The 27,160-nt window shown below is 37.2% G+C and overlaps 1 protein-coding gene across 2 annotated transcripts in view; it reads left to right on the top strand.

The window, feature by feature from the left end:
- LOC128746018 (protein timeless homolog) overlaps window positions 1-27,160 on the top strand; it is a 155,280-nt gene that overhangs the window by 43,021 nt on the left and 85,099 nt on the right. For both annotated transcript variants that reach the window (XM_053843152.1, XM_053843098.1), the window contains exon 8: window positions 4,369-4,475. In XM_053843152.1, the coding sequence (XP_053699127.1) occupies window positions 4,369-4,475 (107 nt within the window). The remainder of the gene's footprint in view (window positions 1-4,368; window positions 4,476-27,160) is intronic.

The following is a 27,160-nucleotide window of genomic DNA, read 5'->3' as shown; positions in this document are numbered from 1 at the left end:
TCAGTTTCGTGTTCATCCAAACTGGTTTGGGAATGCATTCAATTACTACAACAGGTGGCTAAAAAAAGCACCGTAAGTCTTTTTCGGGTACCTGGGCACTGTGGAATTGAAGGCAATGAAAAAGCGGATCAGTTGGCAAAAGCTGGATCGATAAAAACTTTCATTGGACCAGAACCATTCCGTGGGACCTCAACATGTACCCTCAGAATGGAATTAAGTAACTGGGAAAAATCAATGATAGATAACACGGTGTGACAAAAAAATTTTTTTTAATATACTTTGCAAGTGACCTAGTGTACGTTGTTAGTCACACCTAGTACATCATAAAAACAAATTTGAAATCTTCCTACCACCCCCAAAATTTCAAGTTATTACAAAAAACCCGATTTAATCCACCTAGTGGTGAAAGGAACCTTTGTTATACGGTCTTACTTGCTATTTGAGATAGAAATCGACACGTCTTTGGAAAATAATTCATTTATTGGTTGTAGTTGCGTAGTGCGTTGGTTTACATAATATTTTTGAAAATTGAATAAGTTTACAAAATTTGAACAAAATAGGAACACTTTTAAATTTTGATGAAAAAAGGATCATGAAATTGCTGAGTAAGGATAAGTAAGTTAATATTTTTTTGAAACGATGGTTCTACAATTGATGAAGGGACGGTAAGGGAAAGTAATGAAGAAGGACTTTTTTTTCCGGGAATGAAGGGGAAGGGTGGAAAGGAGGGGGGGGGTAATAGGTAACTATGATTAACAAGTTGTCGTTGTGACTCCTATCTTTTGTCCAATGCTGGAAGGTGCATGAGTCGAACCAAGCTGTAATCAGAAATTATAACCGGATTTGAACCCACAACACCTGCCAGGGCGTGTCGCTCACTGGTACCCGTGTACCTTTGAACCACAGAGGCGCTGGACACTGGTTCAAAGGTACACGGGTACCAGTGAGCGACACGCCCTGGCAGGTGTTGTGGGTTCAAAATCCGGTTATAATTTCTGATTACAGCTTGGTTCGACTCATGCACCTTCCAGCATTGGACAAAAGATAGGAGTCACAACGACAACTTGTTAATCATAGTTACCTATTACCCCCCCCCCTCCTTTCCACCCTTCCCCTTCATTCCCGGAAAACAAAGTCCTTCTTCATTACTTTCCCTTACCGTCCCTTCATCAATTGTAGAACCATCGTTTCAAACAAATATTACTATATGACTGACCGCATTTCAAGGTCATGACTAATGTCACGAGTTTGGTCAATCAATAAGTAAGTTGTTATTAATCTGAGTAAGTGCAAATAAAAGTAAGTTGTAAGAGGAAATCTTATCCTTTAGCATATACATTGTCTAGTAAAGGTCTAGTTTATAGGTTTTTGAACTATGCATAGTTTCCTGTAATGCCATTCTATTTGAATCACATCAATAGAGTTTTCTTGAATAATTTTCATCAATTTTTATTAACTCACGCTGTTGTATTTTATACAACACGTGTAGGTTTTTCAACGCCATATTGTTATAAAGTTACAAATCGTTGTTTAACTAACGTATATTCTTCAACAAACTTATTGTGAGCAAAATATCATAATTATTCAATGCATTAATAATTTAAATTGTTGAGAAAATTTATGCAGCAAAACTATCAGCAAATGTAAAATGTTTAAAATGTATCCGTCTGCTGATAGTCGAGTAATTCGGAGTCAAAATTAGGGTATTCTTTATAATCAAAGTTCTACAGTTCCTAAACAAGCAAACATACAGGTATACTATTTTCAGAAAAGTTGTGTATTTTTACTATTTGTACAATTTTGTAGTACATGAAAAAGTCATGCAACAATTACAAAAAGAGCAATGATAGAAAAACTGATTTTACAAATTCATATACAATAAATAAGATTTTTCTATCTTCGCTGCAGAGATAGAAGGTTACTGTCTTGAGCAAAATTTCCTGTAATAATATGCTCTATAGCTTTGCAGAACACATCAATGTGTTATATTGACACTGAAGAAAAATATTTTTTTTATTTCACTTTTAGGGGGTTTAATAAAAATTTAAATTCCACCAGACGATAGAGCTTCCAATTTCAAGAAACTCTTCCAAAGGTTCGATCAACCTAAAACCAAGTTTTTCCAGTCAAAACTCTAGTGCACACGTTTTATTTGGTTTGGGGCTATTGTGCGCGCGAGTAACTGTGTTACAAAAGTTGGCGCGAGTGTTCGACGGTTAATATATTTTAATCGGTAAAACCAATTCTAATGAAATTTTGCATATATATTCGTAGTCTCAAAACCTCTCGTTTGATATTAAAATAATTGAAATTAGGTAAATTATCTTGGTTAAAATCATTATAAATTATTGTAAATTTTGGTGTGGTGTATACGGTTGCTCATAACTTTCAAATTAAAAGGCCAATCAAAAAACCATTCAATAGTGATCTATTAGGATATATTATCTTTCAAATGAGGCTAATAGCGCATAAATCGGTTTGGCCATCTCTAAGAAACAGGCGATAATTATTACCTTTTCAAAACAGGTTTTTTAAGCATAACTTTTAAACTACTTGTTTGTTTTCAAATAAAAATTCCTGAACAATTTAGCTTTAATAAGGGCTTTCATTTGATACTAAGATCGTTGAAATCGGTCATGTAGTTTTGAAGAAACCCGTGTCACGTAATTTTCACATTTTTGCTTATAACTCTTAAACGAAACGTCGTGTCACGAAACAACTCAATAGTGATCTACTAGACAATAACACCTTTCAAACAAAAGTAATAGCGAACCATTCGGTTCAGCCATCTCTGAGAAACAGGCGATAGAAAAAATCATTACATACATACACACACACACAGACATTGCACAAATCGTCGAACCCTATCGATTGGTATATGTGACTTGGCCCTCCGGGCCTCGGATCAATTTCGTGTTTTTCGACCAATTTTTAAACCTTTGTTATAGTATAACAAAGGTAAAACGTTTTTTGGATAGTTGTACACATACTATCATAAATAACTCAATAATTTTTCAAACAATTTTGAGTGTTTTATACATTTTTGGAAAGCTTAGAGGACAAGCTTTCAGAATATATACACATTCACTATGGTTCTATAAAAGTTAGACGAGATTTTTTCAATTAAATATGAAATTTAACTACAAAAATGAAATTTTTCTCACTTTAGGGGTCCCTTAAGTGACCTTAAAAATGACCCACATTCCTGAGCTCAAAATCACTTGTTTTATATTCAATCCTAAGACTTTGGTCAAAATTTCAGCCAAATCGGTCAACATTTGCAAATTTGACACCATTTTTAAGAGTTGTAGAATTTGTTGGTTCTCATATATCACCCGCCTAATCTTACAACTGAGCATCTTTAACACGATGTAAGATCAGGCGGGTGATATATGAGAAGCAACAAATCTACAACTCTTAAAAATGGTCTCAAATTTGCAAATGTTGACCGATTTGGCTACAAAAAAAAATTTGCCTACAAAAACACCCACATGCTAAATTTGGTTCCATTTGCTTGATTAGTTCTGGAGTTATGAGGAAATTTGTATTTCATTTGTATGGGACCCCCCCCCCCCCCATCTAAAGTGGAGAGTGGTCCTAATTCATCATAGAAAAAATTCTTGCATCCAAAAACCTTCACATGCCAAATTTAGTTCCATTTGCTTTATTAGTTCTCGAGTTATGAGGAAATTTGTATTTCATTTGTATGGAAGCCCCCCCCCCCCCTATTAAAGGGGAGAAAAGTCATAATTCCCCTTGTAAAGAGAAGAGGGGTCTCAATTCACCATAGAAAAAATTCTTGTCTCCAAAAACACCCACATGCCAAATTTTGTCCCATTTGCTTGATTAGTTCTCGAGTTTTGCGTATCATTTGTATTTTGTGTATCATTTCTATGGGAGCCCCCCCCCCTCTTAGTGGGGGGAGGGATCTTTAACAATCATAAGAACCTTCCCAGGCCCCTAAAACCTCTACATGTAAATTTTGGCACCAACTTTTCAAAAGGGTGAGTCTGCAAAATGTAAACAAACCGAGTGAAAGTTTCTTTCCCTGTATTTCTTGCTAGTCCAGCAAAAAATAACCCTCATTCTGTTCGATATGCTCACATTTTTTACAATTATGTGCCATTTTGAAAAGATATAAGGATTTTTTGTTAGAAATAAGCAGTTAATTAAGCTGTGCCGTGAATGGTGACCCAATGGATATCAATAGTTTTGCATAATAATTTTGTTTCATCAATCTGTGAATTGAATAAATCTGGCTTTAGTTGTCAGAAGGTCGCATAATGCATGCAAAAGGGTTGACTATGCGACCTTTTGAAAACTAAAGCCACAAATGATGTTTTATTTTTGTGTTTTGTCTATTTATAGGGAAGTTTGGCCTGACAATGATTGTTTCGGATCGGTGTTATCCGCGCCAGAAGATGAGCTGATGGTCCTGAAGGAAATTTTCTTAGCAAATCTTCCACGCGTAACAGGTCAGTGATTATTAGATTAAACTAGCTCACCCGACATAGTTCGTATTGCCACAACAACTGTGTTGTACATAAATCGTGAATCTCTGATGACCTTTGTCACAATCTCAAGTTTTGCAAGTTTCTGATGAGTTCATGGGTGGTTTAATATACAAATTTTCCTCACAATAAAGTATAAAACAACTCCTCCCATTGCTCACCTAATAAAATAAAGCGGATAGCATTAAAATATTCACCATGATTATATAACATTTCGCCGAATACTATTTTGCGGAACACCACTTCTCGGTTGACCATAACGCAAAATACAGAGTTTCGCGGAATACCATTTCGCGAAGAACCTTACGCGGGATGTACCATTTCACGGAAAATGGTTTCGTGTAAAGTTACCATTTCGCAGCGGTTATCCTCTCCTTACTCGCTGTCGCTCGTTCGGACCCACCGGAAGGAATGTAATAGAGGTCAGTAAACCTAGGAAAATAAATAAACCTAGATAGAGGTGATCTCTGCGGGGAGGCTGCCCCCGCAGTGGCCGGTGCTTCCGACGGCGGGTTGCCGACAACACTCGCGGCCTGCGGCCGTCTCGCCCTGAATCATCTAGTGTTTTTGGTGATCTTGTTATTGACTAATGTTTTATGAAAGAATCTAAAATTTCTCGAGTTCGATTAGTTTAAGTTACGCAAAAAATTCTGTTTTATTTGTATGAGAGTCCTTATCCCTTGCCACCGAGTTGAGGGGTCTAAAACCATCATAAAAAAATTCCTGCTTCCAAAACCCCCCACATGCCAAATTTGGTTCCATTTGCTTGATTAGTTCTAGAGTTATAAGGAAATTTGTATTTCATTTGTATGGCAGCCCCCCCCCTCCTAAAAAGGGGAGGGGTCCTAATTCATCATAGAAAAAAATCTTGCCTCCAACCCGCCCCCCCCCCCTTTTAGTGTGGGGAGAGTAAGAACCTTCCCCGGCCCCAAAAACTCCTACATGCAAATTTTCACGTCGATCGGTTCAGCTGGGAACGAAACGGTTACACTTTTTCTATTACATTTACCAGCATGCAATACCATGTCAGACTCTTAACCAATACCATCGCTCTGTACTGTTTCTGTATCGACAGTGCCTATCTTATAAGTGTCGAGACTAGCCAGAATATGTACATGATAATAAGCAAACATTTTCATACGTTAGCCGACCTTTCACACAAAATGTCGTGTAGAAATGACATGCATTTGCCGCTTTTTGCTTACAGTTATAGTTGAAATAGTATGGAGAAGTGATAGAGAATAAGAAGTATTGGGAACCTTCTTATTGGTTTTAAATGGTGTTGTTTGGGGGAAAGATGTATGTTTGGCTTACGGACGCAAAACAGCAAAAGAATACAAAAAAGTGTCTCCAAGACTGGTGACACTTTTTCCCCCATATCGAAACAATGTGATATATACAGGTGTGGCAATGTTGGTTAAGTGGTGTTAGTGCAATGAAGAAATCATCATCATCATGGTGTGGGTGGAATCGTAAATCGACCAATCACGACCATTGTCCAACGCGGTTTGTTTTTGTAGTTTGACGTCGTTTTCTAATTTTTCGCTGCTAATACCATCAATTGTCTTCATCTGCCACACCTTTTTAAACTTCATTGATATCGAAGAGTGTCTGATATGTGGAACAAAAGATGTTTTTGTTATTCTTGCATTTCTTTTCGGTGCTTGTGTACCAGTAATATGTCGCAAGACTGGTAGCAAGATAAAATAGTACCGTATGGTCGCCATCTACCGCTCATTTAAAAACGATTCTAGCTTAGTTTGTCCATTGCAAATCTAAATTGAGATCCATCAAACCCCAATTTGCGTCATAAGATACAGAAAACAATTGTGTTTACACCCGCGTCTGTACCCTTGTTTTGGGATAAAACCCGCGTCTGTACCCTTGTTTTGGGATTGGCATTTATAGCCGAATAGAACGCTAATATAAATACTGTTGACTTATTTCATGTTATTTAGAAGAATAGTTTCTAAATAACCAAAGCAACAAGTTCGCTTAAGCTAATAATTCATTTAGTCATTTGCGGTCTTGATAAAAACGCGATCAAAACGGCACATTTCGCTCCTCACTATAAAGCAGGCTTGGCATACACTGTTCACTTTGATTTTGCTCTTTTGATTACTGCTCCTCAGCCAAGCAGAATTTGAAAAAGTTGTGTATGGGGCATTTGTAGAGCTAGTAATTATCTATAATATTGCTGGAGAAAGTGAAGTTTTATCTTTAGTATTTACGGCGCTGTAGGGCAGCAATGCCGTTGGTAGCAAAAAGAGCGCTCTTTTTGCTACCAAGAGGGTAGCAGCCTTATAGCGCCAAAAATACAAAATGCACAATAATGCCTACTTCAGCAATTTTGTAGATAATAACAAATTCTACAAACGCCCCATACATCACTTTTTCAAATTTTGCTTGGCTGAGATGCAGTAATCAAAAGAGCAAAATCGAAGCGAAAAGTGTATGCCAAGCCTGCTATAAACATTATTTATTTTGGAAATGAGCTTTTATGAATATAGTGTAAATTTAAGTTTAATTCATATCATTAAATATACAACATTATTGTTTGTCAATAGTTTTTATAATAATGAACCATTTTAAAAATATATAAGCATTTTTTATTTGAAATGAGCGGTAAATGGAGCTGAGCGGTAAATGGCGACCTTATGGTAAATGTCTTCAAATTTTTGTCGCCAACCAGTACATTTAATGTCCTTGCGGTTCAGTAGTTTTCGATTCTATAAGGAACATACGGACAGTCAGACAGGCAGAAATCCATTTTTATAGGTATAAATATGCTTGCGTTTTCTTAAACGAATACGTACGATGCTTCAAGCGTTGAAGATGTTCAAAAATTTATATTAAAAATGTCCGATGCCCGGCGAAATCGAATAAAAATTCCTAGAAGTTTTCTGGGAAAATAGGCGATTTCAAAATTCATTAGTATTTTTGTCAATCATTAGTCCATTATCAGTTGTGCTTGTAGCACCTTTTCCCCTCTGTCAGCGACTTTTGTGCCTCGCTCTACTGTTCTTAAAATGATGAACTAGGTGGGATCGAATTTGGATTATTATATAACTTCATTAACTACGTCCGTACACAAAATTTCGTGAAAATGGACCCTTCGTTCACTTTGTACGATAATTTTGTAAAACCTTCTTTTACTAAACAAGAGTAGGCAATTTTGTAGGAACGTTTATTGACAAATCTATTAAATATGTGAAAAAATATTACAAACTTTACTTGCAATTATTTAAACATTTATAGTATATTTTTTTACAAACACTGCAAGTGTATAAAAAGGTGAATTTATGACAAAAAACTATTTCGTGATGGTTTAACAGCCGCAAAAGTTGGTCCTCGCTCGAAACATTTATATGAGGTCCTTAAAGCCACTTTGTTTAAAAGCGGTTTGAGGTAAAGTTGTCTGACGGTGTGTAGGAACTTTTCTTATACTTTCTCTTTCTCTCACAAATGTTCCTATCACACTTTAACATTGCCTGGAAAGTTTCGCCCTTTCAACCCCGTCGAGACTTGCAGGGTAATATGAAAGTCCACAGTTACATTCAATGCCATGTTATACATTATATATGAACGTTTTGAAACAACATTCTCTATTATGTGGGCTACATTGAATACGATGCTGCCGACGATACTGATTTTAGTAGAAGCAGAGGTACTGTGAGATGCCCCCACTTCGCGTAGTTAATAAATTTTATTCAAAAAATTAACATTTTAAGTTTTATTGCATAGTTAGGTACTAAAAGAAACTCATTGGTTGTCATTTAGTTTTTGTCTATTCCTGTTATACGGTTTAGTTTGAAATGTTGAATATTTTAAATAAAGTTAATGAAACCTATTATAGAAATATTTTGAAACCTCATTTGTGAAAATATCATTACTGTACGGAATTAAGGCGCCTTACTCTAAGACAAAATAATAGCAACGTGCTACAATATCTTTTGTTTTCCAATTATTCCTACCACTTGGTAAATAACGCATTTCTTATGAAGCGGATATAAAATCTTTTATTTATAGTAGGGTATGTGGCTACATCGTCGTAATTGCCTATTCTCGTCCTGTCCAACACAAATGATTAAAATATCAGCATTTTTATGACAAACAATGCAAAACTAGTTATTCCCTAATATTTTAGTTAGTTGTCATACGCGATCAATCAAAGTGAGCTGAGATCTATTTAAATGCTTTTTATCATAAAAGAAGACCTACCAGCCAAATTTACTACGTTTATTCGTGCGACGAAGAAGACAATGTCGAATAATCGTTCTAATTTCCGTCATTCATACATAAAAATAACTCACGCAAGGCATTGTCGTTATTCTACAGCCAGGAAAACTTGCCTGACCTGCAGAAATGTTGCAGAATAACATTTGTCATGCCGTCCTACACAAATACATGCGCGTTAGCTTCGTAAACATTGTTGTGATTTTAAGTTCGGACGATGAAAAATTTTGATGAACGGATATTAAAACGGTACGACGAATTTTAGAAATAAAGTCAGTTGCGTAATTTCAATAATATGCTTTAATAGTCGCTTTTCAGTGATTTCAAAGTTCACGGATCGGAAGGTAAGTGTGTTTTAGTCAAATCAGCACAAGAACTTTTGGAGTATTCTTTAAATCCATCCAACAAATGATGAATATTAGAATGGCTTTACTTATTACGACGGGAGTTAGAAAAAACCCTAACTGCCAATTATATTTTCACAAATATTTATTAATGTCTACCTGTTATTCAAATTTATGATTTCGATATTTTATTCCCTTTGCTTTGATAAAGCAAAGCTATAAAAAAGAATGAAATCCAATAAGGCCCTAAAGCTCGGAATGTTATACACCCCCTCTCTTAGGTTGAGGGGTTTGACGGTTTTGCAAGTATACTATCAAGTCTGTCAAAATCTCAAAATATAGAATTTATCAATTTTACAAACTAGAAGGTTTTGACCAGTCAACTTATTTTCAAATATATATAAAGATAATTTTTATTCGACATCGAGATGTTACTTTTAATACACCTTCAACGTCCAACGAAAGGAATTTGAAATTTAATGTTGAATTATAATTGAAAACCGGATGTACAAACTCTTCAAATTCTTTTCATGGAACGGCAGTACAATAGTGCCGAATCGCAAAAATGCGATTATGCTATTGCAATGCTAAAAATGCTGTCTTTGAAGAAGTTGGTTGACCCTACAATCAAGTTGGTTCAAGAAGTTGGTTGACCCGCATCTTTTTACACTATTAGTGTGATCGTGAATTTACCTACTAGGGTGATACAAACTTTTGTTCACTCCAAATTGTGGAATCGGGAAAATGAGTTAGCTTAACACTGGTTTAGTATATAGACGACTTTATTACGTCCTTACTCAACATCAACAGTACAACATGAAATGAATTTTATGTCTTATAATGTCAATTGTTCTAAACTCAGACAGAACATTTTTGGTGAGTACGATCTTGATAAGTTAGGCAAATGTGCGGAACAGAATATGTGTGAAATGTGTGCATAAACATACCACATAACGTAATGTAACCTAAATTTTACTACTAAAAAAGTTTTCCATCTGAAATATTGTGTGACACACTAAAATGCGCAACTTTCTAGGCTATAGTAACTATCTATCTATTACTGGTTTGGCAAATAAAATGATTTATTTAAAAAGAGCATAAAACAATCAATTCTATTCTACACTTTGCACACGATTATTTCTTTCAAATGTTCTACAAAGGTATTTAGTATATTGTAGTATACATTTTGCCTGAAATCTTTTTACTAGCCGTAACGCCGGACGCATATTTAAGGAGTTATAAAATATTTAAAAAACATCGTGCTATTAAAAATAAATTTTAATTGGACTTTGGGCAACTTTGGACAAATCAAACAATTTTTAGAGGAAAGTACTACATTTTGTCTACAAAAAAATTATCAAAAGTTCTCCGAAGCAAACTCGGAATAAATCAATTGAAATGTGTGTTACTTTTCGAGCAAATATTACATAACTCGGTAAACATGCATCTTGGTGAAAAACAAAAAATCTATTTACATGCAAGTTGCGATTTGATGAGACTGACAATAATGAAAAACATTTTCCGCACATCTTCTTTCTGAGGGGTATGTTAGTAACATAACCAGTACTGAATAGATTAAAAGGGAAATTTTCATGGCTGGCACTCATAATCCATCTGAATTGCTACATAGCTCTCCGTTCGACAGTCAGTCAGCGTACTACGTGCGTACACAATAAGGAAGAAGTAAGATTAAAAAGTATGGGTATTGCAGTGGAATTCGGTGACCCCAGTTCGGTGTGCTGGGCGGGCGGCAAGATTGTTTTTATTTGCGATGCTCACCCGTTTCTTGTAGTATTCCTTCTTGTACAGTTGTCCCTGCTGGAAGATAAAAATTTAATAAAATATAATTAAAACATCATTGGCACGTGATACTATTGAATAACAATATAGAGAAACACTTTCTTCAACGAAGAATCCTACAAGCGAGCACTTCTCAACTCAACCATGGTTGGTGTAAATGTATAGCAATTCACATGGCAGCAAACGACTGTCGAATTCCACCGAATTCCACATGCGAAAAACAAGCCAAAAATTTGTTTCTTTCTCAACATTATTAGAAAATGCTGTGGTATATACCAGTATATATACTGCAAATTTGTTAAAGTAACCATTGTTTCGGACGAGACCATTGTTTGAGCATTGGATGAATAAGGGTAAGGAGAAGGGCCGACGCCAGTAGCAACAGAATTTCGCTTGCAATCAACTGATCTACTGATTTCATGTTATTATCAAAACCTGTGAGCTATCCCTTAGTTTTAAAGCTGAATGAGCGATAGGGAGTAACAAGAGCATATGCCCTGACGATGGAATCGGCCAAAGGTCGCGAGTACCTATTGCTTTTTTCGCGCCATGATTGTCATTGTCTTCTTTATATCATACTAGCTGACCCGACAAACTTTGTATTGCCACAAATTAAACGGTGTTGTACATAAATCGTGAATCTTGGATGGCCTTTGTCACAATCTCGAGTTTTGCAAGTTTCTGGGGAGCTCATGGATGTTTTAATACAGTTGAATTTCGAATTTGGCAACAAATGCGTGTCGCCTATGTTGCCAAAATCGAAACCGTGCCAAAATCGAGACCCTTTTTTAATATGAAAAAATTGAACGTAAGTGCGTTAGAAATTAACTAAATGTTATTAATCAACGATTGCAATCTTTTTATGTTTACAAAATCCGCCAAGAGCATTCGTGCGGTGCAAGTAAGTTTTTGGCGATCTGCGGTAAGACGTAGTCCTACGGCAATAAAAATATTGTGCGCAACCGCTAACTTTTTTTCATGAACACACTATGGCAATATTTTTTCGTCATTTAAAGTATGTATGCGGAAACTGACTGATGTTTGCATATTTTTGGAAGTAAAATGTTTTATGTTGCCAAAAACGGATACTTTTGTTGCCAAAGCCGAGGCATGCCAAAATCGAACCATGCCAAATTCGAAATCCCACTGTATGCAAATTTCCCTCACAGTAAAGTAGAAAACAACTCCCCCAATTGCTTAGCCTGATAAAATAAAGCGGATATCATTTAAATATTCGCCATCATTACAAACCATTTTGCCGAATACCATTTTGCGGAACACCAATTCTCGGTTGACCATAACCCGGAATATAGAGTTTCGCAGAATACCATTTTGCGAAAAATCTTACGCGGGATGTACCATTTCACGGAAAATCCAATCCGGTTGACCCAACTGAAGGAAAGTAATAGAGGTCAGTAGATCTAGGAAAATAAATAAACCTAGATAGAGGTGATCTCTACGGGGGCTGCCCCCCACAGTGGCCGGCGCTTCCTACGGCAGGTCGCCGGCAACACTCGCGGCCTGTGGTCGTCTCGCGCTGAATTATCTATTGTTACTATTGATAGTTTTTGGTGGTCTTGTTATTGATTCATGTTTAATGAAAGATTCTAAAATTTCTCGAGTTCGATTAGTTTTTGAGTTACGCAAAAAATTCTGTTTTATTTGCATGAGAGTCCTTATCCCCCTACCGCAGGGGTGAGGGGTCTCAAACCATCATTAAAAAGATTCCTGCCTCCAAACCCCCCCCCCCCCCCCCCATGTCACATTTGGTTCCATTTGATTAATTAGTTCTCGAGTTATGAGAAAATTTGTATTTCATTTGTATAGGAGCTCCCCTCCTAAAGTAGGGAGAGGTTTCAATTCACCATAGAAAAAATTCTTGTCTCCAAAAACACCCACATGTAAAATTTGGTTCCATTTGCTTGATTAGTTCTCGAGTTATGCAGAAATTTTTGTTTCATTTGTCTGGGAGCCCCCCTCTTAGTGGGGGGAGGGGTCTTTAACCATCATAAGAACCTTCCCTGGCCCAAAAAACCCCTACATGCAAATTTTTCACTCCGATCGGTTCAGTAGTTTTCGATTCTATAAGGAACATAGGGACAGACAGACAGACAGACAGAAATCCATTTTTATAGGTATAAATTATTATCAGTGTTTTAATCGTATCTCAATGTCCAACACCTTTCACTATAGAACTACACGCTGTTACTATTATACCAAACATTCTATCTATTTGTCCTAGCATTTAAACGCATATTCTACAGAATAAGTTATTCGACGACATAACCTTTCTGTAATTCGGCTCATTATTTCGAATGTCAATATGATATGAGTGGGTCAGAAGGAAAGGGGTGAAAGTGACAAAAAGTAAATCATCTTGAAAATTCGTCAGGTTATCTAAAACAACTAAAACTAATGGCTTACTATGGTTGTGCTAACTTTACTTAATCAAATTTTATTAAAATCATAGGAAAGCATTTTGATTTTCGGGATTTATAAGACTTTTTTGAAAATGTTATTTGCACTTACACCCCTTTCCTTCTAAGTAATGCACTTGTACCCCTTTCATTCCAAGCGATTATAATAGAATTACCACTTGGAGTGAAAAGGGTGCAAGTGCATATTTTGGAATCATATTACAATCAATTTCATTGAATGGTAGGTTAGCGAACAGGCAGTAGTAGTTCAGGTTTTTCTCGCTACGTGGCGCTAGTGCATATGTAATAATCTTGTATAGACTGTATCTTACGCTACTGACAATTTAGAAAGTAGCAGTCTTAGGGAAGCTTGTTCAAATGACTGTCATCTCGGAGATGGCACTGAAAAAAGTTCAGAATTTTCTTAACGTACGACGCTAGTGTATATGTGACCTCTTTTTATTTGCTATAGCTTATGATCCGTGTAACCTAGATATTACTTTGTTAGGGAAAGTTGTAAAGTAATAACAGCCATGCAGATGGTATAGAAAATAGTGCAGAATTGTCTCATTACTGGCGCTACCGTATATGTAATATTACTGTATAGACTATAACTTACGCTACTGATTACTTAGAATATAATGGTCTTCGAGAAGTTTATACAAGTGACTGTCACCTTCAAGATGGTATGGAAAATAATTCAGAATTTTCTCATCGGTCGGCGCTAGCGTATATTCGTATACTTTATATATCAAAATAGGAGTAACCAAAAATATTACTTTCTTCGGGAAAATTGTTTGAGTAATAGCTGCCTAGCCGATAGTATATAAAATAGTATAGAATTGCTTCACTACGTTGTGCCATCATACATGTAATGTACTTGTGCGGGCTGTATCTTACGCTGCTGACTCTCTAGAACGTTGCGGTCTTTGGAAATGTTGTTCAAGTGACATTCATGTTCAAGATGATTTAGAAAATAGTTCTAAATTTTTTCAACGGGCAGCACTAGTTTATGTATCACCATCTTGTAGTTGCCATAATCTTAGTAATCGAAGAAATTACTTTTTTCGGAAGCGGAAACGTTATTAGACATCGATTTTTCTAGAATTTAAACTGTATGTAACCCCTACAACGCTTTTTTGCTTGATTAAAAAAATCTCATTGTTTATTTTTCGCCCCCCCCCCTTTCAGTGACCTCACATCGGAAGGACAAAAACTTCATAAAATATAAGTAATGGCATAACTTGAGAACGGATGGGCCTTTGATTATGCGTAGCATTTGGTTTTGTTTTGGTTTTTCCAAAAAAGGGAAAATATTTTTGAAAAATTTATCAGATTTATCAGAATAAAATAAATCCGAAAGGCAGTATCTTACGCTGCTGAGCTATCTTTAATAAAAATGAGGCAAATCTGATAATTCAAGTTTAATGATTTGTGTTCTGATTTTGAAAAGTTTTTTCTTTCAGTGTATTTTTTCCGAAAATATATTTAATTTCCTACAACTTTTCCGTTGACGTCATTTTTAATAAAGAAGTAGTTTTCGAGATACGATATTAAAAAAAAATAATCCCATTTATAAATACGCCCTTTTGAAAGGTTACTCTTGACGAAAATAATTAAGTTTCGTGGAAAATGAATGCTTGCGTGACATCCAACATATCAGCGAAATTTCATTTCAATAAAAAATATTCGAGATAAACCGTTTTGTTAGTTGAGCTAGAATTGCTCAGATAGTGCACTTACACCCCTTTCCTTCCAAACGAAAACCAACTTTTATTTTGCTCGTTTTTTCGTGTTGTTAAAAAAGTCATTAAACTGTAAAATTTTGACGTGAATTTTCTGGCATGCATTAAACCATACTCAAAGTATCGTTTCCTACCATTATCTCGATTTTTTCAATTTTGTCACTTACACCCCTTTCCTTCTAACCCCCTCATATGACATTCAAGTGTCTTTTTACACAGTTTATTTTTACGATTTTTGAATTTTCACGGTTTTTATGACGATTTGTGAATTAACACGATTTTTTTGCATCATTTTTCGAATTGATGCGAGTTTTTCAGTGATTTTTAAATTCGAGCGTTTTTTTTCGATGATTTTGAATTAACGCGGTTTTTTACGTCGATTTTTGAATTAACGCAGCTTTTTAAACAGTTTTATTTTACACGCCACGTATCCCCCGTGTAAAGAAAGACTTAAGTGTATTACGTACATTTTTAGCTCTTCTAGTATCATTCGATACGCAATCTCTAGCTAATTTTGAATTTCGAGCAAGATGGGACATTCATCTAATTTCTAGTATACTTCAAAAACACTGCATACTATTGCTACTACAAAGAATTTTTAAGTCAAATCGTAAGTGCTTGCTCAAATCACCAACACTCAAATAATACGATTCATAGTGTCCTATCACATAAGTCATGTCGAGCAACTCGACTCGACTCAGTCACTGTCTAGTATCAAGTATGCAAAAAACGAACAACATTGCGGCTCAATGCAATGCACGATCGAACCAAAGCAAACTCAGACTCCTTGCTGACAGTTGTGTCACTAGCTTTTTAGCGGTCGACTTAGTAGAGTTGCTCGAAATAATCGTGTCGCGTGTGACTTAATTAATACCAAAAGTAGGCCAGTCGAGCAGAGTCGATGTGACGTACATGACGTGACGTGACTCACATAATACGGCCCTTAAGTCCACTAACTATACACCTTACACGTATATTCAAAGGACTTTGTAGCCACAAAGTAATCGAGTCTCCTTTTATAAGCGATTGGATAGAATCAGGCCGTTCGTTGTCATATGACTTAGGCATGGGTTTATTCTCAGGCTTCCCATTTCCCTTCCCTCATGATGAATTCTATATTACACTGATGAAACCTCTTGACCGTGCAAAAGTCACTTTTATAGTGCTAGTACACGGTAAACTTCGTACCGCCATAAATTGAGCCAAATAATGTATATTATACATTTCGTATGTACTCAAAGTACAAGTTAAGTACAAAGTACATTTTGCACTGTTTTGAGAATGCTTTGATATGAAATGGTTCGCTGACCACTGGATTTTCACAGAACATTTGTTCATACAACTGTACTAGACCGTTAGTTAAAAATGGCAATCTTTTTAAAGTCTTAAAATGTACTGCCAAATAACCGTTGGAATATGATGATTTTTCTATTTTCAGTACCCAGCAGTTGTGCTGGTGTTAATTTATTTTTTGTTTAATGTCAACAAAAAATAAATGTTAAATTAAACTCGGCTTTGGAAATATATTGTGAAAAATATCATAAATTTTGTCAAGTATTTTCTACTGCAATGTTTACACACCAGTGTATTATCATACACTCAAGTCTTTTTTTACACGGTTTGTTTTTTTCGATTACTCAAGAACGGTGTAACTTAGGGACCATTTACAAACTACGTGACGAATGTCGGGCCGCTCCCAAATGTAATGAGAAATAGATGAATGGTCCCTGTGTTGCCCTGTTCTTAATAATCGAAAAAACAAACCGTGTAAAAAAAGTACTTGAGTGTAATAGAGCTTTGAATAAAATAGTTTTCGGCGAAATTCAGCCAAGATTTGGATTTCGGCTATTTGTTATTTGATGATTCGCTATCAGCCCGGTGAGTTGATGCGAGGACTAGACAAAAGTAACAAGAGTCGGCCGACCTAGGAAAGTGAATAAACTTCGACCGATGTGATTGGCCCTAATGCCCCCGCGGGAGGCATTGGCATGCCCCCCCCGGTGACCGGCACTTCCGACGGTGGATCGCTGGTAACACTCGCGACCTGCGGCCGTCTTACCCATCTAGATGTTATTCTTACTAGTGGTCCCTTATGTTTATGCCAACAGCATTATGCGAAATGAATGTATGTTAAATGGGCGGCCACGGTTCTCATTGTATTGTGTGAAGGAGCTTTGATTGACTCAAATGCTGCCGTGAAACGCAGTACAGTCCCATTTACATAGGAAACTCCATAGAAAATGAGAATGTTATGCGATTCACGGCAGAATGCGTAATCATAGAAAAGCGAAGTTTTGTAAATTATGCCTAACGTCCATTATACTTATCGTCCATTAAGCCTATCGTCCATTATGCCTATTGTCCATTATGCCGTATGCCTAACGTCTCGCACCGGTTTCCATCATGTTTTTTTAACTGCGCCGTATCCTGTCAGTTTGAACGTAATTTTCTCTTGCATAACCATAGATTAACTTCTTGTGAATAATGTAGTACCGAGAGTGACTGAAGCATCTCACTTTCTTCATTAAGGAGGGGCTTAAACCTCTATCAGAACATGCTTCTTACCCGGGAAATACACATTTTGTGTTGTATTTATCCGGATAGTTCTCATATTTAGTTAAAATTTGTGCTTTATTCGTATGAGAGCTCCCCGTTCCAGAGAAGGTAGGGATCTCGAACCATTATAACTACCTCAAAATCCCAACACACAAATTTTCACGCCGATAGGTTCAGTAGTTTCCGGGTCTATAAGAGTCATACAGACAGAAATTCATTTTTATAGGTAAGGGAGATAGCTGCAGGTTGAGACCAATTTTGTTTTCGGTCCATAAAACTTCATCAGAATGTTTTAATTATGAGTGTTATAAATCGTTGGAAAGGTGTTTCTATTGTCTATACAGAAAAAATCGCAATATACTTGATTTTAGAAAAATGAAGAAATTATGGTCATTTCCGTGAAGGTCCTTAAAATTCGCGTAAAAAATTGTTGCTGCGGGTTGAGACATTTTTCATTTTTTACAATATTAATAACAATATACATAATATTTGTACATATGGTATTTTTCGAACATCAAGCATTAAATTTAGACCAATTTTGTCGAAAATATTGCGCAAGCCAAGACAACAGCGACCGGTAGGGACGCCAATGCTTATTTGACCGTCAACCCAGTATAAAGTATAAAAATGCACAACGCATATTGTAAAAACCTTTAACTTACTTATATAATAGTTTACAATCATAAAAAATGGATAGAACGTTGAAAAACAATTTTCGACTGACAAAAATTTGGATTTCTCAACCTGCAGCACAGTTAAGCCATTTTAACAAAACCATTTTTTATATCATCACAATACATATTATGTAAATGGTCTTTGATGTTGAAGAGCACTTCAAAACTTATCAAATACATAAAAATCCTTCAACCGATTCTTGAAGGAAAACAAAAAAAATATTGGCTCGAAAAAGTTTCCAATAAATTTGTTTTGCCATTTTTTATTACTCACTCGGCTTACAAAGAAAATATGCATCTAGTTTCTTCTAAATCAAGAAGGCTTAGGCTTGATGTTTTTAATAAGATTTGGGGCACTATTTACATTCATTTAAAAATAATCGAATTTTCTCAACCTGCAGCTAGTCTCAACCTGCAGAGTCTACCCTATAAGATAAGATAATGTACTGGTCAGAAAAACACAGTAGAGTCACATAAACACGCATAAAATTATCAGGCATATCGCTCACTCAATAGCGATACTCAATGCAATATGCAAAAAGAAATGCAATGCAGGTTACAAAAAAACTCGGGCCGTATCACAATAGGCTAACAGTAACAGTCGGGCCACTTGTGCAGCCATGGTTGGGCCACCGTAATTTTTAGCGCAAAAGCACAGTATTCGCTAGAGAACGTCAGTAATGTACAATATGATAAAATAAAGCAAAATTAAATCTGAAAAATCTTGATTTATGTTGTTTTTTCATTGTAGTAGCACACTTCGGAAAAAGCCATTGTAGTAATATTGATTTTACAAAATCGCCAAAATTTCGCAAAAATGCAATTAAAAATAGAGTAGTTGTACTTGTATGGGCCCTTTTTCACGGAGTTAATTTTTTGCATATCTCTATATAGAATTTCAATACGTAGGGGACGGTCGTCGTGGTTGGGCCATCTTTTGGTCCACAAAACTCATTTCAAAAGAAACTTTAGAAATTTAACAAAGGTCTTATTAATAGTTCGTATTTAGACCTTTGTTAAATTTCCAAAACTTCTTTTAAAATGGAATTCATGGACCAAAAGACGACCCAACCACGACGACATTCCCCTATTTCTTGGATTTTCAGCGGTGGCCCAACCTGTTAACATGGCCCGACTATGACAACATTTTTGTCTTCACGTAAATGCCTATAACTTTATTACTTTTCATGTAATCAGTTCAAGAGTTTCTAGAAATGTACCTTATTCTTAGACCTTTGTGACGATGTATTTAGATTTCCGAAATTCTGTTTCAAATGGAAGTTATGGGCGAATGCCAAAACGTGGCCCAACCACGACGACATTTCCCTACGTTTTATTAAATTCAGCGACTCTAGGACCCTTCGATCCAAACCTCTACGATAATTTTGAAAAATTCCCTACTGATACAGTATTTTGTTCTTAGTCTAATAATATTTCAATTTCCGAAAAACTGATTAACTGTCCCAATAGGAAAAAGCAAATTTGCTTGACTTGACTTGACTATAGTTAGAAAAACATCGTGAAAATACTAGACTTGAGTAATTCTAGCGCTTTTTGCATTTACTGCTTGCTACTGCGTCTTTGCACTACCGTATGTCACTAAACAAACGAAAAATTCCGGCATTGTTATTCCACATGGCTCTTTTACAATGTAACTAAATACACTGGCGTGTTAGTTAATCAGAATTGACATCATGTGTTTCACGCACCATGGAACATTTTTCCGTACATAAAAATCTGTCGCAATTCTCATGAAATTTAAATTAACATGTCTTTTCGAGTAATGCTTGCCCAGTTTAGCTGAATCGCTTCTAAAACGATACCGAACTGCTTGGGAAAGAACCGTTCTGTTTCTGTATCCTGCCTGCTAGTGTACCAGCCTAACCAGCCGCATTTCCCCCCTTATTTATAGGTGTTGCTGATTAAATCCTTGCACGTCCTCGGCTGCGGCTCGATATTTTGGTAATTTGGAAGAGAGTATGCTCCTTTCCCTCACATTACGCGGCGCGTGACTTGAATCCTAGCTAGGTAGATGGTGTGATCGTTAGCACTGGAGTTGGGGTGCAGAAGAAATTACAACATCAAATGGTATAAGATAAGAAACCTGATTCACAAAAGAATGTACCAGCCGTTGATTATGTTATCGAACAAGAAATTAAGCAACTATTTGATATTAGAAAGAGCTCAAATAGTCAGTTTTATTGTTTGCGTCGAACACTATGCATTTAACTATGGTTTTGGGGAATTTCTTTCCTGTTCGATTTATTTGATACATACACAATATACATAGGCAATGAATTTTTGTAGGAGTGGGTAATTCACTATTATAGATTTTTATTATTCGAGATTCGTATATACCTAATTGAATAAAGAGAGACACATTTTCTTCACAAATTTTGATTTTTTTTTTGTTAGCTGTTAACAGGCTCTTCAGTCCATTTGAAACCTAGTAGCTTCCCAGTTGGTTTCGAGGTATGACGCTGGCCTAATAAGCCAGTCGTCGTATGTTCGAATCTCGACTGTGAGAGGCTGTTAGAGTCAATAGGATCGTAGCAACTGGCCCTACAATTGTCCTGCACTCTAACAGCTGGCTGCGAAGTCTGTCGTATAATGTATGCGTATCTGTCGTCTGTGCAGCACAGAAACACTTCAGTGGTATCACTTCGAAGGTTTAAGGCACTAGGTATTGAGCCAAGCAGTACACAAAATGAAAACTGCTTGGAAAAATTATCTAAGTATTGCCACTAGAGAGAACCTGGCCAAATACCGACGAGCTAGGAGCCAGTTGACCACGATCATGAGGAGGAAAAAGCGCCAAAAGGAGGACAGAGATCGTGAAGAATTAGAACAACTATTCCGAGCTAATGACACGCGCAAGTTTTATGAGAAGGTGAACCAACCTGATATGTGTAGGGACGAGGGAGGAAATCTAATCATAAACGAGCGCGAGGTGGTCGACAGATGGAAGCAGTTCTTCGATGAACACCTCAATGGCGAAGTCGCAGAAGGAGGCGGAACGGAAATTAACCTAGGAGCGCCCATGGAAGATACTACCCAAGCAACAATGTAAGTTTTATTGTACTCTTATGGTGGTCTTCAAGACCAATTTTGGTCTTAAATGCCATCATAAGAGTGTAATAAAACCCAAATTATTACTTGGGTAATGTCCTAACACCTGATCTCCAAGAAGTCAAACGAGAAATCGGGCTGCTGAAGACCAATAAAGCCGCTGGGAAGGACCGCCTACCGACAAAGCTTTATAAACATGGCGGAGAAACGCTAGTAAAGGCTCTGCACTGGGTTATTTCGAGGATTTGGGAGGAAGAAAAGTTACCAGAGGAATGGATGGAAGGAGTGGCTTGTCCCATCTACAAAAAAGGTGATCGGCTAGACTACTGCAACTATCGCGGTATTACGCTGGTAAATGCCGCCTACAAGGTACTCTCCCAGATCCTGTTACGCCGGTTGTAACCGATAGCACAAGGTTTCATGGGGGCTCGCGCAACTACGGACCAAATTTTTACTATACGGCAGATCTTGCAGGAATGCCGGGAGTACAACACATCACATCTTTATTGATTTCAAAGCAGCAAACGATACAGTCGATCGAGACAAGCTATGGCAGATAATGCACGAACACGGTTTCCCGGACAAACTGACGCGACTGATCAGAGCTACATTGGATCGAGTGATGTGTTTCGTACGCATCTCTGGGACATTTGAGTCCCTTCGAGATGCGGCGAGGGTTGAGACAAGGTGACGGTTTATTCTGCATGCTGTTCAACATCGCTCTTGAGGGGGTGATCCAACGAGCGGGCATCGAAACGAGAGGCACGATTTTTACCAAGGGTAGCCAACTTCTAGGTTTTGCAGATGACTTTGATATCATAGCCAGGAACCTTGCGACGGCGGAGGCAATCTATGCCAGACTGAAAGCGGAGTCTAGGAGAATTCGGCTAAAAATAAATGCGTCGAAGACCAAATACATGAAAGGAAGAGGCTCAAAGGAAACAAACGCGCGTCTCCCACGGACGGTAACCGTTGACGGCGTCGAACTAGAAGTGGTAGAGAAGTTCGTGTATTTGGAATCGCTGGTGACCGCAGTCAACTACACTTGTAAGCAGATCCAGCGGCACATCCAAGCGGGAAATCGGGCCTACTTTGCCCTTCGTAAAACGCTACGATCAAGAAGCATACGCCGCCGCATGAAGCTAACAATGTACAAAACCCTAGTTCCGGTAGTTCTTTATGGACTTGAAACCGTGACGCTGCTCATGGAGGACATACGCGCCCTTTGCCGTGTTCGAGCGGAAAGTGCTACGGACGATATTTGATGGAGTACAAACTGAAAGCGGAGAGTGGCGGAGGCGTATGAATCACGAGCTACAGGCACTGCTTGGGGAGACTCCTATCTTACATCTAGTGAAAGTTAGCAGGCTACGGTGGGCCGGACACGTCGTATGGATGTCGGATGACAGTGCGACGAAAATAGTCCTCTTCAACAACCCCACCGGCACGAGCCACCCCGGCTCTATGCTGAGAAAGAAGAAGGAGACTAGTGAAACTAGTTACGCTATATCAACCATAATGCTTCTTTTTTCCATGTGTGGACTCATTACTGCGACCAGTATAGTTGATCTATTGTAATATCGCCCGGGTGTTTGCTGTATGACCTGCACTGCATTTCTTTTTGCTATAATCGCTATTGAGTGAGCGATATGCTTATTAAATTTATGCGTGCTTGTGTGTATTGGGGTTTACCCTTCCTTCAAAGCTTGATCTACTTTACCCACTTATTCCTCGCTGCCAGCACTATCCCATATTACAGCCGTCTCTGGCGAGGACTCATTCGTACCTCTGACCAGTACACTTAACTATAGGAGGGACATTTGCACTGTCAGGAGGCTTCAGTGGGTAAATATAGAATTCAGCACGAAGGAAGGGTAAATTGGAGGGGCCTGAGAATAAACCCATGCTAAAGTCACTTTGACATCGAATGGCTTGATTCTACTAAGATTCGAACCCACGACCACTCACTTGTCAAAGTAGACTCGGTAACCTTGCGGCTACGGGGCCCCCCTATAACGCTTCTTTGTTTCACTTCCAGTTGCAGATTAGCTTTATTATATCAACTTTACCTTCCCAGATTCAATTAACATCGTTTATGTGTCATTAGAATGTGACCAAACAGTTTGCTCCCTCGTAAGCCATCTTAATGGACATATTTTTTGGGCCAGCTTGGTTTAGTCCCTTTCGGTTATATTTCAAAGCTTTTTCGACATAAATATTATGTAATTGAGCTGAAAATGTTCGGTAGTACATTTAGAAAATTTATTAAGATAGGAAGTTTTGTTCTGAAACACTTTATTTTTAATAGGTCCCACTTGCCCCGTGCGTTCTGAACTACTTTCATTTTTACCCATATATTTAATGCCGTTTGTCAAAATATTCAATTGGTGTGTAACTTGTTAATACACTAATTATGTTTACCTATCGTCAGAAAAACATGTACCTTTGCGAAAGCCTGCGACCGGGTCCTCGGCGTGAGAGGCATGAGTGCTAACCACTATGCCGGGATTGACCCCTGTCTATGATTTTAATGTATGCATGGGAGTTGTATCTTTCATTTATAGAAAGGTTCAGTTGGAGAAAATGAGATTGAAGTGATTTATGAGCTCCGTTACCATCACTTACCCCGTATTCCCACTTGCCCCGGGGTACCTTACTTGAATTCAATTCAATTCAAACCCTATTGTTTGGCCATAGAGAATAGTTTAGAGGGCACACTGTTTATTGTGTCTGCTTTTCAAACAATTCTTTCTTATTAAACCCTGTTATTCTTATTTTGTTCAAACTAGTAGGGTATATTGCTATTCCTGTTGTAGTAAGAAAAGCCACTTCAATTTTCATCATTTCTTGGTTGGATTTAACGAATAATCGCGCATGATAGCTTAGCTTAGCTTAGCTTAGACTGATTGCACATATCAATGGTTGCACTCAGTGATTGACCAGAACCAGTGAAATTGCACAATGAATCAAATGAATGGGGTTGGGATTTACCGATCATTCTCATTGTGCAAAATTCAGTGATTCGACATAATAATGATCAATAACTGCGCCGGCCACGTCCTTGCAATCAGGTGGGAACGGGGAAGGAATGTTAGTGTAATCTTTGCTGTTCTAGGGACCGTGTTAACCTCTGCATCCCTACAAAGATTACAGGAAGGTGTTTTGCTAGTAAGGTGGGGTTTGTTGGATCAGGATTCACCTTGATAAGTGATATGATCGTCGCTTTTTTTATAAAGTGTAGAATTTTAGCTATGTTTTTCATCTATTCATTATTCAATCGATCGTATTTATTTTTTTCCAATTATAAGTATTTATAGCAATTTAAACTCCAGACAGCCGGCTGTAGGGAGTGTTGCTAAATCGTGCATAACCGCGACAATGTTTCATCCCTGCAGAGGGAGTATTTTATAGTATAGTACGACTGGTACGTTTCAACACAAATACCGCGAAACGACAAAAATGCCGGTAACGAAGAAGATTCGGATGTACCAAATGAGGTGGTGGGGTAAGTTAAGTCAATATTTCCCTTCATTCGTAACTCTCGGTTGGATGGATGGATGAAACTGTCTACTTATTACAACTTTAAACTAGTAGTTATTATCTTTATCACGCGATATAAGAAATATATTAAAGGAAAATATATGTTTTTAATAGTTGATGCGATCTGGTGCCAAAATCTTAGGAAGTCTTAGTTTTAGATGGCTGCCAAACTCTCCATATAATGTATGTTGAAAGAAAATAAAATAAAAAAAATGAAACTGGAATGTTTATATGAGCGCTAAAGGTACCAAACTTCTATTTAGTAAGGATATGTAAAATACGTAAATTTAAACATTATACTTACCCCTCGCCACTATATTTGATGGCTCATGCCTCCTGTGAAAGTTAACAAAGGCCAACTCCGTTTTTTTTTTAATACTCCCGTCGATGTCCGTCATCCCCAGGCATTATTCATTCCGTTCACTCTTTACCGTGACACCATCATTATTTTGATTGCAATTAAGAGTATGAGAAAAAAAAACAAGTTGAAACTACCGTCAACACAATCGAGATTAAACGAGCACTTTTATCGAAACTTATCGACATCACTACTATCAACGAAAAAGCTTCACCAAATATTCCAATAGGAATTCTTCGCTATACACCCCGACCGACACATGGCCATATAGGAATTTTGAGCGCAAGTAACAACAAAAGCTTAAATATGAGGCACTGGGCATGTATTGGTATGCAATTAGCTGCTTCCTCTGGCGCGCTCTCCATGTATTTGTGCAGAATAAAACTGCAAACGCGTAGGGGAAGTCACTGAATCAGGTTTTGAATTCACAATTTAAGTTATAAAAACATCACTTTTCTGCCAAACTTCATTGTATTAGGTCGCGATTTTACTTTAGTTACAGTTCTAGACAGTTTCTACACGAAGAAAAACCGATTTTAAGTCACTATTTGCTGAAAATTGGAGAGCTCGCGAAAAACACACGCGTCGTTATGCAAGCAGTGATGCCACCTCTCTTTAACGAATAATCGCGCATGATAGCCAATAAACTAAAATATTGGGAAATAACTAATTTTACATTGTATGTCATAAAAACGCTAATATTTTTAATAATTTATATTGGATAGAACAGTAACCGGCTAAAATATCAATTACTAATCTAAGTGCTGCTTTATGTTTAGAACTTTTCCCAATACTGAATGAAAGGATTTCGTCAGGATCCATTATTGATATTTTAAACTTGTTATTCAACTTATCTTTAAACCAAGACTAAAGCGAGCACGAGAAACGCTATATTTTGTGATGTGGCTGATTGTCTCTTTTGTACCGCAGGTATTTGTCGCATGTGATTATCAAATATTTTCTTTCTTTTTAGTGCTATATCCTTCAAAACATAGAAAAATGCACTTTTACCATTGAAAGCTAAAATATTTCTATTCAAATATTCTAGTAGTATACATAACAATAGATTCGGCATGTCTGAGTTAAATCATTTGTTGAAGATGTTTAGTTGGTTTGAAATGAGTTTTATTAAACTTCTTTATTCAACTAGCTGACCCGGCACACTTTGTAATCCCTCAAATTAAACTGTGCTGTACATAAATCGTAAATTTCGGATGACCTTTGTCATGATCCCGAGTTTCTGAGGAGTTCAACCTTAGATGATTCATTTTGGCAGTTACGTAGCTATGAAATGAAATTAGGAAAATTTTATTTTTCCTCACAGTAGAAAGTAGAAAAGTAGAAAACAACTCCCCCCATTGCTACGCCAGGTAAAATAAAGCTGATTGCATTTAAATATTCGCCGTGGTTACATTTCGCCAACCAATCCTTTTTGCGGAAAACCAATCCTCGGTTGACCATAACGCGGAATCTAGTGTTTCGCGGAATACCATTTCGCGGAAAGTACTATTTCACTGATGTGATCCTTTCCTTACTCGCTGTTACTCGTTCGGACCCAATTGAAGGAAAGTAATAGAGGTCAATAGACCTAGGAAAATAAATAAACCTAGACAGAGGTGGTTTGGCCAGCGCTTCGGACTATTGGTCGTCGACAACACTCGCGGCTGTTTCGCCCTGAAACATCTAGTGTTGCTATAAGTAGTTTTTGGAGATACTGTTGTTGATTAATGTTTTATGAAAGAGTTTAAAATTTATCGGGTTCGATTAGTTTACTATCATAGAAAAAATACTGCCTCCAAAAACCCCCCTTATGCCAAATTTGGTTCCATTTGCTTGATTTATGAGGATCTCGATTTATGAGGAAATTTATGTTTCATTTGTATGGGAGCCCCCCCTTAGAAGTGGTAGAG

This window comes from Sabethes cyaneus, chromosome 1, assembly GCF_943734655.1.
Source record: "Sabethes cyaneus chromosome 1, idSabCyanKW18_F2, whole genome shotgun sequence".
In the NCBI taxonomy this organism is placed as follows: Eukaryota; Metazoa; Arthropoda; class Insecta; order Diptera; family Culicidae; genus Sabethes; species Sabethes cyaneus.
The sequence above is the reverse complement of the archived record's forward strand: the minus strand, read 5'-3'. Positions and strand labels throughout refer to the sequence as shown.